Consider the following 15,154-nt stretch of genomic DNA (forward strand, 5'->3'; position numbering starts at 1 on the left):
GGCAACGCCCGCACTCTGCAGACTTGTCCCACACTTCGGGATCTTCACAGTTGGCTCTTCTCGAAACTTCCCGGGTATTTTTGCTAGTCGGTCCCCCGCAAGCCCTTGCGCTAACCTGGGAGGAGTCGACCTCTTCCGACTCTACCAACTGAAAAGTGTAGGGGTGGAAGGACCGAACATGCTGACGTGAAGGAAAGAAGACGGAAAGAGGCTTTCCCTGAAATGATACATCAAGCCACCTTGTCTTGTCAACATCGCATGGGGCGCACGTTGCCTGGGATGAACGTGTTTTTCCGTCTTCTATGTTATAACAACACGTGCCTCCCCCTGCGCCCGGCGCGCCCGGCCTTTGGTCTCTCCCGCGCCGGGCGACCCCGCGGTCACGTGCTCCCCCTGTCCTTCTCGCCGAACGTGCATCCCGCCGTGGGGACGGGCGAGCCATGGCAGCCTTGCTGAGACCCGCCCGCTGGCTTCTCCGTGCCGGGGCAGCGCCGCGCCTCCCCTTCTCCCTGCGCCTGGTCGCCGGCGGCCCAGGCCGGCCGCACGCCGCCCTCTGTCTGCCCGCCGCTCGCGCCGGGCGGGTCGCCGGGTGAGTGCTGCGCCGCTTCCCCCTGCCTGCCTGCCTGCAGCGCGGCCGTTCCCCGGGGTCATGGGCGCGGGCGGGGGCCGGGTCCCACTTGTGCTCTCTTCACGGCCTCTTCAGGGCCGAGCGTCCTCGAGCTTCGGACCACTCTCCCCACAAGAGGGATTTCGGGTGACAGGGTTGGTCGCCTTCAGAAGGTCACGGCCACGGGCATGGCTCGCTTCCGGCATGGATCCTGCCGTCGCCGCCTCCGACTCTGGTTTCCTGCTTTCAGGCTACCGACGGTCAATGATGCTGAGGGGGCCTGTGGAGGCTGCTGCGGAGGAATCAGGTGTTACTCCTTTCCTGATGATTGACTGCTTTTGGTGCTGTGCCACGTGTGAGCATTATTGGTGCTCAGTCATCAGCTAGGACTTAGGTTTCGAGAGCTTTCTTTGGGGGTGGGGAGGATAGGTTGGGAATTTTGGGTGAGCTCGGGATAGCTTAGAGCTGGGCGTTAAATTATGATCAGTTTGGGCGTTTGCCTGCCTTTTCTCGAGTGGAGTTTACTTTTTAGTATTTACGAGGATGTTCTGTGGGTTGGGAATTGTCAACGTAGGGTTTCTAAGTGTCAGTGAGTGGATACGTGAACGTATTCCAGGCACTCTGTGGGAACTGGGGGTGCAGAGGCAAGTTAAATTCTCAGTGGGTGTCAAATGTGTGAATAAATGCCCTCATGGATTGAGGTTTATCAGGAGATAGGTTTGGTATAGACTTTGTCAGGGAGAGGATAAGGAAGCTTGATGAAAGCCTTAATTTGGGTAGTATTCTGACCACCTGAGAAGGGCAGATGTGCGCTGAGGTTTTAGAATTGGAGAAAAACTGATTCTGAAAGACTAGTGTTTATAAATAAAGGTACCGTGGGAGACAGCATGCTGACTAAGAGCTAAGGATTTGGCATAAGCCAGGGCTTATGCAGGCTCCTCTTTTTATTTACATTATGCCATGGGACAAGTTACTTAACATTTCCAGGCCTCAGTTTCCTTAGTTTTGGATAAGATGGGAATACTAATAGTGTTGATAGTATTATGTGAAATTATTCATATAAAGCTCTTAACAGAGGGCTTGGTACTTAGTAAATGTTTTATTAGTTACTGTAATAGTACCACTAATGATTGCATAAATCTTTGTGGACCAGCCTGGAAACCTACTTTATGTGTAAAATTATATAGAGGAAATGTTTTATGATTTCTTAACAAGTTAGTTAAAGATCTTTGGAATGTAGCCTACTTGTAACTTGGAGCCTACTTAGATCCGAACAGTTAACCTTTAGAAGTCATGCCTCTGCTTTTGCAGAACTACATCTCTTGGCTTTCAAAGAGCTTCTTTTGAGAAAGTTGTGCCAGTTACTCATATTTTTCTAGTCTTTAATATCCCTGTGAGGCCAGAGGAGGGTCGATGTTATAGTTCATCTGCACCGTTGCATTTGAGGAAAACAGTAGAGGGAACACAATCTAGTGGAAAGGGTCCTGGTCTGGGAGGTCCTCAGACCTGGGTTCCACTTACTTGCTGCGTAATCTTACCTTATCTTTTTGATCCTCAGTTCGTTATCTGTAAAGTACAGGTAACTAGGCCTTTCCCTCTTCTTTGTGAAGCGCTTTTTTGTCATTCAGGACTCATCTTAAATGCTGTCTCTTCAGAGAGACCTTACCTCAACACTCAATCTAAAAACAACCCTCTTTTGGTTTTCCCATGGCATGTTTGTCTGATACTATTTATCCGCTCTCTGTTTCCTTCGTAGAAAGTCAGTTACATGAGAGCAGAACTTTGTCTGGTTCACCACTGTGTGCTCAGCTCATAGCAAGCACTAAAGAAGAGTTTGTTTTCTTCTCCCGGACTCTGAGCATTCTTTCCTTCCAGTCTCCTGTCCCACAGCCTGTAGCATGCCCACACCTGTCCCACCTGAACAACAGATCCTTTCCTGGAATTCAGCTTAACTCTAGATGCTTCCCAGTCTCTCCTCCCTGCCCCCTCTCCTGTCTCCCTCATTTCGCTTCACATTGCAACCACACCACTGGGGAAAGCCATCACTGTCTTATTTATTAATTTTTTTATTGTATGTTTTTAAATTTTAGAACTTACATGCCTTGAGGAATAGTTGTAAAACACAAGGGGGAAAGCAGTAAACTAAAAATCACTCTTAATTCTATCACTTAGAGCCATTGAGATATATGTATATCTTTTCAAATAATTTATGTATGTGTGAGATGTAAGTTTATTTCATTTAATTTTTCCAAGGGATTTCTTAATTACTAAATCCGCTTGTAAGTCCTTGACCTCTGGCATGTTATTCTGTTGCCTGTTTCCTCCTTAATGAGATCTTTTTCTTGGCATTGATGATGACACCACTCTTTCTTGATTTTTCTCTTTCAGAATTTTTCTCACTTGCTTTGTAGCATCTCCTTTCCTCTGTTCATCTCTTAAATGCTGATGTCTTGCAGGGGGTGGTTGTCCTTAGTCCTTTTGTTTTCTCTCTCTCTCTCTTTTTTTTCCCCTTCCCTTTGGACTACGTCTTCCATTTTCAGGCCATCAGCCCATACACACATATCTGATGATTGCAGTATTTCTTCTCCTGGACATAGACTGTCTACTAGACACCTCCACTGATTGAACTATGGTTACTTCAAACCCATCACATCTCAAACTGGATTTGTCTTTCCTCCTAAATGTGTTCTTGTATATTCCCTGTTTTATGAGTTTTGCTATTCCTATCTGCTTTCTAGAGATTTCTCATTCATATTTCCTTGACACCTTCATGTCCCCACCCTGTCCCTATGTATTGATCCCACAAATGTTTAAATTCTGTTAGATCTGCTTCATCTGGAATGATTCCCCTCTTCCTCCAACCCCCACAGTATTCTGTAGATTCCCTGATAATTTGATCATGTCATTTTCCTACTTAAAATGAGACGCTTTGGTGGCTCCCATTAGTTCCAGGATAAGGTGCTTCATGATCTGGAGATGCTTCTGGAACCTCACTTCTTATGCGTTCCTTCCCATGGGATCCTCTATCCTAGCCATACCAAACTACTACTTTGAAGTCCTCTGCAGCAGGGCATCTGAAACTATGAGCGGAAGAATTCCCTGGGAAGCTTATGAAAATGTGGCTTCTGATTTTGTAGGTGTAGGCAGGGGACTGAGATTTTACATGTTCAGCAGGCCCCCAGATGGTAGAGGTGCTGCTGGTCTGTGAACTAGCAAAGCTTTGATGGGCTGTGTTGTACATCTCCTTGCCTTTGAATGTGATGTTCACTCTTGGGATGTGTCTCTTCTGTTAAATCTCTCTTGACAGCTTCTCCCCATTTGACCACTGCTTTCCTGTGGTTTCTTTTCTGAGTCACTGCCTTCCCTGGTGTCTAACTTTGTGGCACGTGGTACGTGTCAAATGTATGTTAAGTGAATTAATGAAAATCTTAGACATTGAGGAAGGAATATTGTGAGATGCAAACACGTTTGAAGGGGTACTTAACCCATTCATACTATGCAGTGAATCTCCACAAATTCACCCTGATCTTGGTTTCCAGGAATGTCTGAGAAGGACAGGTGAGTATTATTGAATGAAATTATTAGAATTTATTAATCAACACTTAAGTGCTTTAGAGGAAAGGTGAGCTTTGAGCTAAATCAGTTTGGAAGTGGATCTAGGTTGGTGATTGTGTTAAAGGTGACGATCATATATTGCCCTATGGCAGAATGATGTGACTTCTAAGGTTGAAAGAAAAGAAAACTTTTCCTTGTTTACCTTTCATTAAAAAAACCTTTCTCAACAAATATTAAAAATCTGCATGGGTCCTTTGGAGTTGGGATTCAGCCTCTGCTCCCTGTGTGTTTATCAGTCACAGAGGACTGTGATAGGCACACACAACTATGGTATGTGCGCTCTTCGCAAGAGGGGAATATAATACCGTGGCATTTCGGAGAGAAGAGAGTCACGTTTGTTTTGTGGTAGGTGATTGCTCAAGTTTAAGAGGACACGTCTTAATGAGTAGTTACAATGTTCCAGGGAAAGAAAGAGCATGAAGAACTTGGAGGCTGTACTTTTATCCTATGTAGCTGTTTGGGTTGGGATGTGGTGGATGTTGATACTGCAAAGGTCAGTCCATTTTCCTTGAAGCTACCAAGGTTGATTAGGAAGTTGGTCAAAAACCATTGGAGGGTTTCAAGAGATACAGATCTTGACAAAGTTTACATAGACTCTAGGAGAGAGAGAGGCTGGAGATGGATAGACCAGTTAGGAACAACATTGATACTGCAGATTAGGGTTAATGGGGCCTCAACTAGTAACTCAAAAGTTACTTCCTTTTCTGAGAGACAGAACAGGAGATTGGCAAAGATGTCAGCAGCATTAGGAAGAATAGATTTGGAAATTAGGCTAAATAATAGTATCTTTGGTGTAGATCTTTACCATTTTCAAACTGTCTTTATATGAATATATCACACACACCTTTCATTTTCTGTGGGTTGATGTTACAAATTAGGAGATTGCTTTGTGTGTCTCCTGTTGTGTTTTAGATGCTGAAGGGATTACTTAAGGACATACAAACTTTTTTTTTTAAAGCAATACATAACACATTATAAGTTTAGGAATTAAAGGCTATCACAAGTAAGTAAGCAAGTAAGTAAGATCTCAGAATGTCAACTCTGTAGGGGATCTCTAGAATTAATCTAGTCTGTCCCACTCTCACTTTATAGATTCTGCCGAGTATCTTGCTCCACATCACATCATAGGTCCCAGCCTCGTTAACTGACTCTTCATCACTTCCTGTCATAGCTGAGACAAAGGAGACATCCCTTTGGACTGGAGGAGCCTGAGATGGAGGGGACATCTGGATAGGTGGAAAGGCGTTGGTGCTTCAAGGCAGCCTAAAATTCTGTGACGTACCATAAAGCATAAAGCAGTGTTGGGGGACAGCTCAACTGGGCAAGACTTTTTGGAGAATTGAGGTCTTACAAAATTCAGGGAGAATGTTCAGGGAAAAAATAGTTCAGGGATAACGTTCATTGTGACTATGAAAGATTTTTTAAAAGATCAATCAACATATTTATTGATTACCCTCTAGAGTAAGAGCTATTTACTGAGCACTCTTATGAGGAATCTTATTTTTTTATGTGATCTTTACAAGGTAGGTATTTTTCCTTAGGTGAAGGAACTACTGCTTAGAAAGACCAAATACCTTTCTCAGAGTCACATGGCTGTTAAATAGCATAGCTTGGGTTTCAGTATGCCTTGTACTTTCCGCTGACATATTTTAAAAAGAAGAAATATGTAGTTACTATTTATTATGCTTTCTTTGCTTGGTCCTTTATGTACACTTTAGTATTACTGCCCAAACCTCGAGCATTTGTGTACTGCCTTCTGATTTTTTGCCAAATCTGAGCACTACTTAAACTCTTATTTATATTTAATATTTTACTTTTCATTGGTTTTTGGTTTAAATTGACATTTTTATGACTTAATTTTGTCTTAAGAATGCTAGTAAAATAAAGAGCTTGATATGATAGTTGTTAAATAAAACTACTGAAGTGGAATATCTTTGATACATGCTATCTAAAATCATTTTCCTGGCAGAAGTACAATATTTTGGGAAGCACTGCATTATCTCAATCTTTGTGATATTCTTGTGAGGTAAATACTGTTATCTCAGAGATTTTACAGGCTTAGAGTTACTGTAACTTGCAGGGTACTTTGATGTGAATTTTTCTCTATTACGTGGAAGTGAAAATGTAAAAATTGTACTGGTGAGACTTGTTGCCTGGAATTTGCAGGTAAATCAGGTGGGGGCCTTGGTGATACGTATGTCTTTCCCATCTCTACTGCCCATCCTGCTCTCAGCTTCCATCAGTCTCTCAGGTGGACTACTGCAGCAGCTTCCTGAGTGGTATCTCTATTATAATTCTTGCTGCCCTCTAATTTATTCTCTACCAGGCAGCTAGACTGGTCTTTTCAAAACAGAAATAGATCATGCTACAACCTCTTATACACCTTCAATAGGGTTCTGATACAGTTCTGTACTTGGAATAAAATCTGTACCTAGAATAAAATCCAAATTCCTTAGCTTCAAAATCCTTCATGATCTAGCCCAGTCTTCCTCTCCAACTTTTGAGCATCTGTTGCTCACTTGCGTGGTCTGCTGACCGTTCTGCCTTGGAATGCTCATCCCCTGTTGTATGTATGGCTGCTACTGTTCATCCTTGGTTAAAAATTTAACTGTCATCATCTTTGTACATTTATCCAGGGTAGAACCCTGCTGTTATTCTTTCTTTGGAGTCCCTCCTTTACAGAACTTAATATAACTTTTTAAAGTGTAACTAATTGATTATCAGATTTACTTACTAGGTAAGTAGAAAGGCTAATCCTAGCACAGTGCCTTATACATAGAAGGTGCTCAGTACATTGTTTTTGAATCAATAAATGAAAGAACTTAGGTTTACTGTGGTAAAAGTAAGCAAGTTCAGGATCTTAAAGAGGTAGTGACATGGAGATGTTTTGGGGAATGATTGATCTGGTAGTTGTATGAAGAAAAGCTGAAGCCTGAGAAGCTGATTAGTGGTTTGTTGCAGAATCCATGTATTCTGTATTGAACAGGGAACTCAGAAATAAAGAGAAATCTGAGGGCTCAACAGATGGAGTGTGAAATATGAGAGGGATTGAGCAATAAAATGTCTTAAGATTTTGAGCTTGAAGGAACAGTATAAAGATGGTATAGTCAGTAGCAGTGGAGAAATTTGAAAGGACTACCAACCACTTTTAGGAATCATTATCTTTTTGAATTTTTAACATGTTAAAACTTAATTGGAATAAGTGTATATATAAAATATATAAAAAGAATTATGTACTGTGACCACGTTGGGTTTATTTCAGGTGTGCAAGCCTAGCTCAACATTTGAAAAAATTAATTGATGCAATCAACCGTATCAATATGCTAAAGAAAACTCAAGTGGAATAGTTAAAATAGGGATTGGTTGAGGGGAGGGTATAGCTCAGTGGTAGAGGGTATGCTTAGTGTGCATGAGATCTTAGGTTTAATCCCCAGCACCTCCATTAAAAAAATAAATACACCTAATTACCCCAATTTTTTCAATTAAAAAAAATAAGGGATTGGTGAGAACGTAAGAGATAAACCTGAGATACCTATTGCCTACAAAATGTTTCAACAAAATAAGCTGAAAGCAGCTTTATAGAGGTCAGTCTTGTATTTTATAAGCATGTCATAAAATCCAAATCCTTTAGTTATCAACCATTGTAGACTTTCCCTTATCTAGTCTCACCTGCCCTGCCTAGGTTTAATTTTTACCACTTTCCAGTGTGAACCCCTGTTGCAGCCAGATGAGTTTCCTTGATGCCCTTCTACCACATTGAGCTCATTTCAGAATGAAACTGCCTGAGTACAAATCCTGGCCCTGTCATCAACTAGCTTTCACTATGACTTTGGGCAAGTTGTTTCAGTTTTCTTATCTTCATGGGTTATTATAGTTGTAATTTTCTGGCACCCAGCATGTATTAGATGCATAATAAACACAACTATGATTATACTTATTCTATCATATATTTGTATCCTTTAAAAATCTTGATAGATCCAAAGTGATGCTGAATTGGCTCATCATAGCAGTGAAAAAGGAAAAGGAGAATAGAAAAGGGAGAGTTTTAAGAATGTATGTGGTTAGTTTGGTGTATAGTCAAAGTTAAAAAGGAATGAATAACAATTCAATAAAAAGTTACCTTGAAAAAAAACTGAGAGTATCCAAAACATACAAAGAACTCTTAAAACTCAGCAATGAGAAAACTTACGATGCAATTGAAAAATGAGCAGATCTGAACAATTCATCAAAGAAGTACAGAGTACCAAAATGCATATGAAAAGATGCTCTTACCATATGTCATTAGGGAATTGCAAATTAAAACAACAATTAGATACCACTACACAGCTGTTAGAGTGGCTAAAATCCAAAACACCTATGGCATCAAATGCTGGTAAGGATGTGGGCAGTAGGAACTCTCATTGCATGTGGGAATGCATCATATTTGCCCCAAATTGGAAGCAACCAATAGGTCTTTGAATAGGTGAACAGATAAACAAGCTGTGGTACCTCCATACAGTGGAATGTTACTCAGCACTAAAAAGAGATTAACTATCAAGCCACAAAGAGACACCAAGGAGCCTTTAATGTATTTTGCTAGGTGAAAGAAGCCAATCTGAAAAAGACTACAGATTGTATGATCCATCTGTATGATGTTCTGGAAAAGACAAAACTATATAGACAAGTAAAAAGTGGTTACTAGGGGTTCGGGGGAGGTGGGGAGGGATGAGTAGGTGGAGCTCAGGGCATTTTTAGGGCAGTGAAATTATTCTCTATAGTTCTGTAATGCGTGCCATATATTTGTCAAAACACATAGGTATGTATACAACAAACCCTATGGTAAACTGTAGACCTTAGTTAATAAAAATGTATCAATATGGTAATCATTTGTAATAAATGTATACACCAATATAAAGTGTTTTTTTTAATTGAAGTATAGTTGATTTACAATATTGTGTTAGTTTCAGTTGTACAGCAAAGTGATTCAGTTATACATATATATTCTTTTTCAGATTCTTTTCTGTTGTAGGTTATTATAAGATATTGATTATAGCTCCCTGTGCTATACAGTAGGTCCTTGTTATTTGTCTATTTTATATATAGTGTGTATTTGTTAATCCCCAACTCCTAATTTATCCTCCCTCCTCCCTTGGTAACCATAAGTTTGTTTTCTATGTCTTAATACAAAATATTAATGGGGAAACTGGGTGAAGAGGAAAGAGGGTATATGGGAACTCTGTACTTTTATGGGACAGTTTTTCTATAAACTCAGAAGTGCCTTGAAAAAGTAAAGAATTAATATTTAAAAGTTACAGGCTTAATAGAGGAGTCCCATGGAAACCTGCTTATAATACTCTGATCCTTGTACCTTGTTATTTTTTGCACTGAAGAGTCAGAAACCACCACCATTGATTACAAAACAATACAAGTTAAAAAATGAGAAGAAAAACTTTTTAAATGCCAAATTTTGCCAGAGAAAATTCATGGGTAACCTGGATGTTAGTAGTAAGTGCCGAAATCTTAGGAGGGTACCTGAGAAGTTTAACTCAAAATATAAAGGAGCCATTTATGACACTTGGATGAGTTGATAAAATAATTTTCTCTTATGAGTTTGCATCAACTGTGGTCATCAGGATGTGCAGGCAGTGCATTCCAGCTTGTGCGAGCCTGGTTGAGGGGTGGGTTCCTGCATTGCATGGACCACCTTAACCCCTGGACTTGATCTTTCCTTTCCTTTCTATCACAATGTACCTGTTGTTTCAGGCTCTGAAATTCTTGTTTCTGCAGGGTGTGTTCAAATGAATTTAAAAAGAAATTCTGGGCCAAATAATAAGTGTAGAAACTGCTGCCATGTGGGGAAGCACCAAAGAATCCTTTTGAAGAGTGAAGAATACTTTGCTTTAAATATGTAACTCTTCCCCTGCCACAGTTTATTTCATAGTAGATTCCTATTTTGACTTGACAGCATTTAAGATTTATTTTGTGAGAAAAATTAACTTTAGAATGGTCAGAATGCTGTACTGGTTTATTAGTACCTCTGTCTTCTTTGTGTTTGATCTTATATTTTCAAACTGCATTTTTGGCAAAGGTTTTATTTTTATGCTCCTTCACAGTTTATTAGACTTGGGTTGTGTAAAAAACATTGACAAATATACTTCACTACAATTTTGAAGTCTTTATAATATTTAGCTTTCATTGTTGGACAATATTATTGCACACTCACTTGAACCTTACACATTGTTCTGGGTGATTTAAAATAATATTTTGTGTTTGCCTGACTAACAAGGGCATAGTTTAATAACAACTGATCCAGTAGTCAGATAAACGGCCAGAGAAAAATTGAAAATAAGGGATAAATATACGTAGGAGTGTAACTTCTTTGGTTTGTAGGTAAAAATCTAGCGTTTAATTAATTCAGCTTAATTAACAAACTTTAATCAATTAGCCATCTATAAGTGCTTAGGTTTACAAAGGTGAGACATTGTCTTATTTAGTTGGTATCCTGATTTTTGCCATTGCTTTCCAGTCTCCTGGTTTACATTGGTAGAGCCATTGATGGCCACAGTGGTTGTGATTTGTCCTAGGTCACAGTGGTAGAATTTCTAATCTAGTATCAGTTACTGCCTCTGTGTTTTATATAACCTTGTGGTGAAATTACTGGTGTAGCTTTCTTTAATGTAACATCATGTACTTAATCATTCAAATTGTGACTGGTTTTCCAGGTTAATGACATAGGATAAAACCAATAATTTTATTTTTAAACTCACTATGTAAATATTTTGGTAATTGGCTGGTAAAAAATGTACACCTACTAGAAGAATGATTATAATCCTAAAGACATTCTTGAATTAATAGTGTTTTCACATTACATTTAGTTAATATATACTTAGTGTGTATTATTTAGTTATAATTACTAGCTAATTTTGAAAAGTTTAAGGTGTTTTGGGGTAAATATGGAAATCTTTGTGAATTAGATAATTTTGTGTAGGTGAGATTTGAATGCAGAGAAAGTTTAAATTCATCATAGATTTATAACAGGGTTTCCTTCACACATAAGGATTATTTCTAAGTTTGAGATTAGTTAAGTCACATACAGTCTCAATTTCTACAACATGGAATACTGTTGATTTCTTGTTTTAGAGCATTTGGCGTGCATGTTAGACCTTTATTATTAAAATATTGGATGGTTTAAAGGTCTTTGGCTGTTTGTAAACATAGGTACTAGTCTGACCTTACTTAATTTATAAACTTTTTTCCTTTTGACTATCCCAAATGAATGATGTTTAACCCTAGAAATCTAGTTTTATTTTTGTTGGCTGCAGTTGTTAAAATAATTAGAACTAAGTATACAGTTAGCATTTTAACAAATATGAATTGGGAGCTGAAACATTGCCACTATAAAATGTTTCAAATTTATTTAGACGATGAGGAATTCTTTTGTCCTTAATGACCCTTTAAAAACCTGCCTAATTTTAACTTGGAAACTGGTCTTTTAAATCTGTAGTAAGCTAAACCTAGAAAGCATTCGAAGGTAGTTATCAGAATTTTAGATATATTTTAGATCTCTTATCTCATTTGTAAAGTTGAGAAGAACTTTGTAGCATGATCTGCTTCATTTTCCTTCATTAACTTGGTTTTGGTTAAGGGAGATTAAAAAGCTGAAAACATACCATATTATTGTCTAGTTTGAAATGATTCCATGTAGAAGGTTATCGAGACACAGCCAGTTATTCAAGGGATTACTTTGCGTACAATTTATGTGCTTGTGATTTTATTTAAAGCAAACTTTCCTACCCATTTACACTTCTCTGAGCATTTTTGCTATTGTGCTGTGAATTTAGGTATTTAGTAACTAATAAAAAAGCTTTGCATAAATTTTACTCTCAAAGATGACTTTATGGATGGATAATAGTTGTCTTAGTTTATTACTAATTGTGTTTCATTTTATAGACAGCTACTGAGCCAAACCAGGCTGTATGCCATTGCTGCTGAAAAAAAGAATTATCTTCAAGAAGAATTCATTTCTTATAGAAGGAATGCCAGTCAATTTGATTGGGCTCTAATGAGGCTAGATAATTCTGTCCGAAGAACTGGCCGCATCCCTAAGACTCTTCTACAAAAAGTCTTTGATAACACCCGCCACTCAGGTACTTCAAAATTTTCTGTTCAGAAAGTTGCACTTCTTATTAAGGACTTGTTTGAGGATAAGTTCATTGTAGAGTACATTATTTGATACTTTTAATTTTGTTTGTTATTTCTTTTGATCATCATGATTTTATGGGCTGATTGTGATCTCTGTTTTCCCAACTCATGAGGGCCAAGTGTTGAGTAACTAAAATATGTTGTTTTTCATGTTTACTTCAAAATCAGCAAATAAAAATTGACTTTTCCCATAGTTTATAAAAGATTCACTGTCAGTGGTAAATTGTCATGGACGATAACTAGTTTTTCTTATCTTCCATTGTATAGTGTTTGATTCCCCTAAGATAATCACACATGACAGTCTCAGGAAGGCTGATAATCATTATATTCCTTTCATTTTCACTTAGCTGTTAAAGTCTATTTGAATCATATATGCAGCTTTGATCATCTGGAAACTTGTAGGCCCTCTACCCCTCCCCACCCCTGAAAAAGCCACCACACACACACAAGCCCACATTCAGACACACATAATTTTGTATATAATTTTGGAGCATTCACCAGCTTCTTAAAGCCTATCTGTGATTTCAGTCACATTAAGAAGCTGTAGAATCTAACGATGAGGAAGGACTATCAGCGAAGTGTCAGTTGTAATTATGTGCATTTAAAGATAAATTTTATCATTTTCTCTCTTTAAATCAAAGATTGAGTTGTACCACTATCAGCATAGTCAATTTAGAATATTTTTATCACCCCAAAAAGAAACCTACACACCCCTGGACATCAGCTCCCAAACCCTCATGCCTTCAGCCCTAGGCAACCACTAATGTACTCTGTCCTTGTGGATTTATCTGGATGCTATATGTAAATAGAATCCTGCAATAAATGGTTTATTTTTGTTTTTGTTTTATATTAAAGTCAGCTTTCAGGGACAAAGCTGTAGATAAAAAGTCATGGATAAGGTGAGAAGGAAGTTTATGTTTTGTAACAGATTATAAACCTAAATTAGATATTCATGGGTTTTAACTGTACTGCTTTGAACTATTTTCATAAGATATTGAGAAGCTTAGCCTTTGAATTGCAGTGAGCACTGCTTATAAATTAGGCTCTATGTATTTTTTTATTCTGTAGTCTTGCAGATTATATAGATTTATAACTTCAGCTTCCTTAAGAAAGATCATTTTAAAAAACATAACTTTTAGTAACATTGTAAATGGTACCTGTTGATTGGGGTAGAATTCTTCTTGTTTGTGAGTACTCTTCTAATATCTTTAAGTGAGGCAGGAGATTTTTAAATATGGATTTCTATTTAAGTTTTGACATTTATCTTTAGGGCATTGGCACTGTGTTAACTATCATCCGTTAACCCATTTTCATAGGTAGCCCCGGTGGTAATCAAGCCTTGCTTCTACTGCGCAGCTGTGGTTCTCTCTTGCCTGAACTGAAGCTCTCAGAGAGAACGGAATTTGCTCACAGGATATGGGATGAACTTCAGAAATTGGGTATGATTATTTGAATAGAGAATGTGTATAATAAAAGATGTAGATATTTTTTATTTTAGTAATAAGGAGTTTCTTCACATAAATGATGTAACTATTTTATGGAAGGGCTACTTGATTCATTTTTTTGTGATGTGATTTATTTGGTGAGTTATAGTGACATCTAGGGGCATTGAGAATAAAATGACTATAATGAGTATTAGTTTTATGGTAACTTAAGAAAAAGAATAAAATAGAAAAGCGTTTGGTCTGTCAAAGTTATAAATGCACATGCCATTTGATCAAGCAGTTCCATTTGCTATAATTTATTTATTAATATATCAAGCATTTCAGCGTTCTAGTGTGTTTACACTTAAAAAATTTTTGAAGTATAGTTGATTTATAATATTATATTAGTTTCAGGTGTACAACATAGTCCATTTGTTAGAATTTAGATAGATACACTCACGTGTGCAAAAGGATATTCTTTTAGCTTGCAAACACAATAGTAAGAAGTTGGAACTAACTCTTCTGTCCCTCACTAAGGGATTCATTGAATAAATTACGGAGTGTCCATAAAATGGAATATTGTGCAACTGTTAAAAAAAAATGAAGGAGTTCATTGCATACTAATGTGGGGTGTTCTCCAAAATATAGTTAAAAATTAAGATACAGAACAATGTGTATAGTATTCTACCATTTTGAAGAAAAACGTTTATATGTGAATGTGCATATAATATTAAAATATTTCTGGAAGAATGATAAACACTAGATACAATTTTTACTCTATACCTTTTTATACTTTTTCAATTTGGGGCTGTGAACATAGTACCTATTCAAAAAATAAAGTTGCTTGAAAGGCCATTTGATAAAATTCAATGTTCATTCCTGATTTAAGAAAATATTAACAAAGAATAGAAGGATGCTTCTTTAACATGTTAAAATCTAAAGTCAACTAATATGTATAATGGCAATGGAATAAGATGTGAAATATTAGGAATTATTTTTTAGGTGATGTACTTGCTTATCTGTAAAATCCCAGAAAACCAATTTACAATAAAGTAGATGCAAACATTAAATATTCAAGAATCCATAACTTTTCATAGTGAGAAAATAAAATGGATAAAAGGATCCAAGTTTAGTCAGAAATACATAAAGTATCTAGGAATGTCCATCAAAAGATGTGTAGCACTTCACATCAAAAAAAACAAACAAAAAAAAAAAACCCATAGGATAAAGACAGAATCTCACCTCAGAGTTTTGAGTTTATCTAGAATTAATTTTGATGACAAGTTTATTTTGAAAAAGTTTTTAAAATAGAGCTAAATGTTGGATT

General features: G+C 37.6%; 1 protein-coding gene across 2 annotated transcripts in view; it reads left to right on the forward strand.

Moving 5' to 3' along the window:
* The first annotated feature begins 401 nt into the window (after positions 1-401).
* LRPPRC (leucine rich pentatricopeptide repeat containing) overlaps positions 402-15,154 on the forward strand; it is a 93,660-nt gene continuing 78,907 nt past the window's right edge. Inside the window, exons 1-3 of one of the 2 annotated variants that reach the window (XM_010997156.3) lie at positions 402-589; positions 12,152-12,348; positions 13,720-13,842. In XM_010997156.3, the coding sequence (XP_010995458.2) occupies positions 441-589; positions 12,152-12,348; positions 13,720-13,842 (469 nt within the window). In that variant the 5' untranslated portion in view covers positions 402-440. The remainder of the gene's footprint in view (positions 590-12,151; positions 12,349-13,719; positions 13,843-15,154) is intronic. The other variant, XM_064494532.1, reaches the window with a different exon arrangement.

Source organism: Camelus dromedarius, chromosome 15, assembly GCF_036321535.1.
Source record: "Camelus dromedarius isolate mCamDro1 chromosome 15, mCamDro1.pat, whole genome shotgun sequence".
Taxonomy (NCBI): domain Eukaryota; kingdom Metazoa; phylum Chordata; class Mammalia; order Artiodactyla; family Camelidae; genus Camelus; species Camelus dromedarius.